Source organism: Cotesia glomerata, unplaced genomic scaffold (assembly GCF_020080835.1).
Source record: "Cotesia glomerata isolate CgM1 unplaced genomic scaffold, MPM_Cglom_v2.3 scaffold_1026, whole genome shotgun sequence".
Taxonomy (NCBI): Eukaryota; Metazoa; Arthropoda; class Insecta; order Hymenoptera; family Braconidae; genus Cotesia; species Cotesia glomerata.
This window is the reverse complement of record NW_025401362.1, coordinates 1-3,757: the sequence shown is the minus strand read 5'-3', so window position 1 is coordinate 3,757 and position 3,757 is coordinate 1. Positions and strand designations below refer to the sequence as shown.

Genomic DNA, 3,757 nt, shown 5'->3' with positions numbered 1-3,757 from the left:
ATGGGTGATTCCGTTCTAACTGTGAAATTCAATGTCCTGTATTGTTTGTTCTCACAGGTCATTAATTAATAATCAATTTATGAAATTTTTGTGCTTATTGGAAAATTATAAACATATTTCAACATTATTTTTATACAATATAACTTGCCACTTACAGAAAACTTACAATATATCACTTAAATGTCAGTACCGTGTCATGTCCATTTCTAGAATTTACCTATAAATTGTTCGTTTTTTTTGTCGTAATAAATGATTTCAACTAATTACCTCATAAATTCTAATGTTTATGATCAAACTGAACAAAATTGACACATTTTTTGTTTAATGTATTAAGTTAACATTGAATTCCGATTCAATAACTTTTGTCTTTAAATTTTAACGAATTTTTGAATTTGAATTTGTGCGACTCGAGCGCCATCTACATTGAGATTTATGAAACGTCTAGTGAACCACCTTGAAAGTACGTCACCTGAGTAATATTTACAAACAATGAGCTGAAGAAATAGTGCCAAGAGTTTGTGTCATTTTAGAAGTCAACTTTTAAAAAGGTATGTCATAAATTGTTTTGTCGATACCGTGCTATTGATAAACTTCATCAACTATTAATTTTTTTTGACCAAACTATTAAATTCTTGTACTTAATACCAGTCTAAATTTTAGAGTAAATAGATATTATCAAATACATAACCAAACAATTACAGTTGTTATTTAAAATGAAAATGTCAGTACCGTGTTTGTCAGTACCATGTAAAAAAATAATAAAATTGATAAAAATAGTATATAGTTAGTTGTAAAATTATTTTAATCATTAATTGTAATTTTTTTTTAATACAGATGGCACCAGTACTTCGTACTAAAAAGTTACCTGATACAAGTGACAATAAAAGTGGAAAAATTCAACAATTGTCATCAAAAATAAAAGTCAAACGTAAAAATAAAGTTAGTGCCGAAGTAAAACAACATCGTTTGGAACAAAAACGTATTGCTGAAAAATTAAGGAGAGAAAAAAGACGGAACGATCCAGAAGCTTACAAAAATTACTGTCAGAGTGAAAGAGCAAGAAATGAAAAAAGGAAAAAGGAAGGAAAACTCAAGTCAATTGATCAATTATCAGAACGAGAAAAGCGAGCTCGTCGCAAACAACAAAATTTATGGAAAAAAAACTCACGGACACGGCAAAAAGAAAATATTGAGTTGACAATGGAGCAAAATAATATGAATAATAACGTTGAATCTAAGCAAGCCAAGGTAGGAAGGAAACGAATACAAAAAAATCTACGTAAATGTTTCAGAGACAATAAAAAATTATTGGATGATAATAAAAATCTGCGAATGAAAATTAATAGCTTACATAAAAAATTACAACGTTTGAATATCAAGAAATCAGACTCGACATCACCTGAGTATAAAGTTGATAAAATGTTGAATGGTCAAAATGTGAATCCCGAAGTTCGCAAAACATTAATACTTCATCAAGTCATGATACAGCAACTAAAATTATCTTATCAAGAGTCAAGGAGTTCAAAGTTCAAAGCAAATATTGGGTAGAGCAATTTGTGGAAAAGTTGTGAAAAAATACCGACAACTATCTGCTATAAGGAAAAATGTTATCCCTATTATTCCTTCAAGAGTTCATAGGAGTAATAAACCATTGGAATATATAAAAAATATGAAAAGCAATCAAAAATTTATTCAAGATCGAGTGACAAGTTTTTATGAAGAAAATAGTAAGATAATTCCTGATAAAAAAGCTTCTATAAAAATGAATGGTAAACAAGTAACAAAGCGTTATATGAATGCTACGATTAAAGATTTACATTCTAAATTTTGTTCCCAAAGTACGTACAGTGTTAACTATTCAACTTTCGCAAAATTACGCCCGAAATATTGTATTGAACCAAAAGTTACTAATCGAAATACGTGTGCGTGTTTCACTCATGAAAACTTTTCTTTGTTGATACAAGCTTTTCACAGTCATAAGTTACTGACAGAAAATACGCCATATAAAATTTTGAATAGTTTCTTGTGTGACAGTAATTCTGAAAATTGTCTTTCAAGAGCGTGTGAGTTGTGTAAGTTAAAAAAATTGGAATTTAATTTAAAAGATACTAATCCTGTTGATAAAATATCTTTCATGAAATGGGAAGTATCTTCAGAACAAAGAATAAATGAGAAAACAAAAAAAAAATAACTGTTAAAATTACCTCAAAAAAGAAAATTTCATGTACGATAGGGCAAGCAATTAACCATTTCAATCATGAACTGGATTTGTTTATAGCTCATGAATACAGAATTACTCACCAAAATAATTCCATGAAAAAACTTACACAGTCTCTACAAAGCAATGAGTTAGGACTTCTCATTGACTTCAGTGAAAATTATTCTTGTAAGTATGAAACGGAAGTTCAGTCAGTACACTTTGGGGCTAGTAGAGTACAATGTACTTTACACACTGGCATGGTCTACTCTTCAGAAATCTTCCCATGGCTTTGTTACTTTGTCAAAATCACTCAGACATGATCCTTCTGCAATTATTGTTCACATAAAAAAAATACTTGACGTGTATCTAGCTACCAATCCAGAGATTAAAAAATTACACATAATGAGCGATGGTCCAACAACGCAGTACCGCAATAAAAAAATGTTTTATCTCATAACGCAGTACTTTCCTCAGTGCTATTCTCAGTTAGAAGATATTACCTACAACTTTAGTGAGGCAGGCCATGGAAAAAGTTCAGCTGATGGGATAGGTGGCTACATAAAAAAATTAGCTGACGACCAAGTAAAATACGGCACGGATGTGTCAAATTTTGATTCTTTGCTAGCAATTTTGCGAGATCGTGTTAAATCTGTATATATTGATTGCGTTTCAGAAGACGAAATATCAGCCATTGATTTAATTTTACCAAATAATTTTAAGCCTTTCGTCGGTACTATGAAAGTACATCAGTATACGTGGAATAAACTACAACATAATTTTATTTTATTTAATTCATTGAGTTGTTTTGATTGTTCGAATAAAAATCCATGCATACACTTTGCTATGGGAAAAATTGATTACTCCATAAATGATACAACCGAAAAAATGAACAAAAGATTGGTAGCAAAAACAAAGAAATCGGATAATTCAACATCAAAATTAACTAAAAATTTAAAATGCCTTGAAAAAGATGTTGCTAAAGATAATTTAGAAAAAAATGAAACAATGTTATTGCGAAGAAGTTCAAGAATTAAAAAAAAACTGTGATAAAAACCAAAAATTATATACTAATTAATTTAATATTAATTGATTTATTCATTATTGTTAATTTATTAATTTTCTTAATTTATTCAATGTTAATTAATTTAATTTTCAGTAAATTCTATAAATTAGGTTATAGTTGCTATAAATTATAAAGTTACTGTTTAAATCGTTTTAATTGTTATTAATTGTCATTAATGTGTTAAATAATTATTTAAAAAGAGTTTAAAAATGTTAAAACAGAATCTATAAATAAATTTAATCATTTTCTCAAACAATTTCTACCGAATTTATTTTATGTCAGTACCATGGATAAATGAGTCAGTACCGTGGAACGTAAAATTTGAAATTTGTTTCTCGTTCTTGATGCTTCGAAGTTGGTAGTAAAATCCTCTCAGATTTTTATTTTGACAGTAAAATAGATAAATAATATGCATAAAAAAATTGAAAAAGTTTAATTCCAAAATCTTAAAATTTTTAATCAAAAAAATCACAGTTAGAACAGAATCACCCATA

The 3,757-nt window shown here is 28.3% G+C and overlaps 1 protein-coding gene across 1 annotated transcript; it reads left to right on the top strand.

Moving 5' to 3' along the window:
- The first annotated feature begins 340 nt into the window (after positions 1-340).
- Positions 341-2,455, top strand: LOC123273533 (protein PXR1-like). Its single transcript, XM_044740942.1, has 2 exons — positions 341-548; positions 835-2,455. Exon 2 carries the CDS (start codon positions 835-837, stop codon positions 1,546-1,548), a length of 714 nt encoding a protein of 237 aa, XP_044596877.1. The 5' UTR covers positions 341-548; the 3' UTR covers positions 1,549-2,455.
- The last annotated feature ends 1,302 nt before the right edge of the window (positions 2,456-3,757 follow it).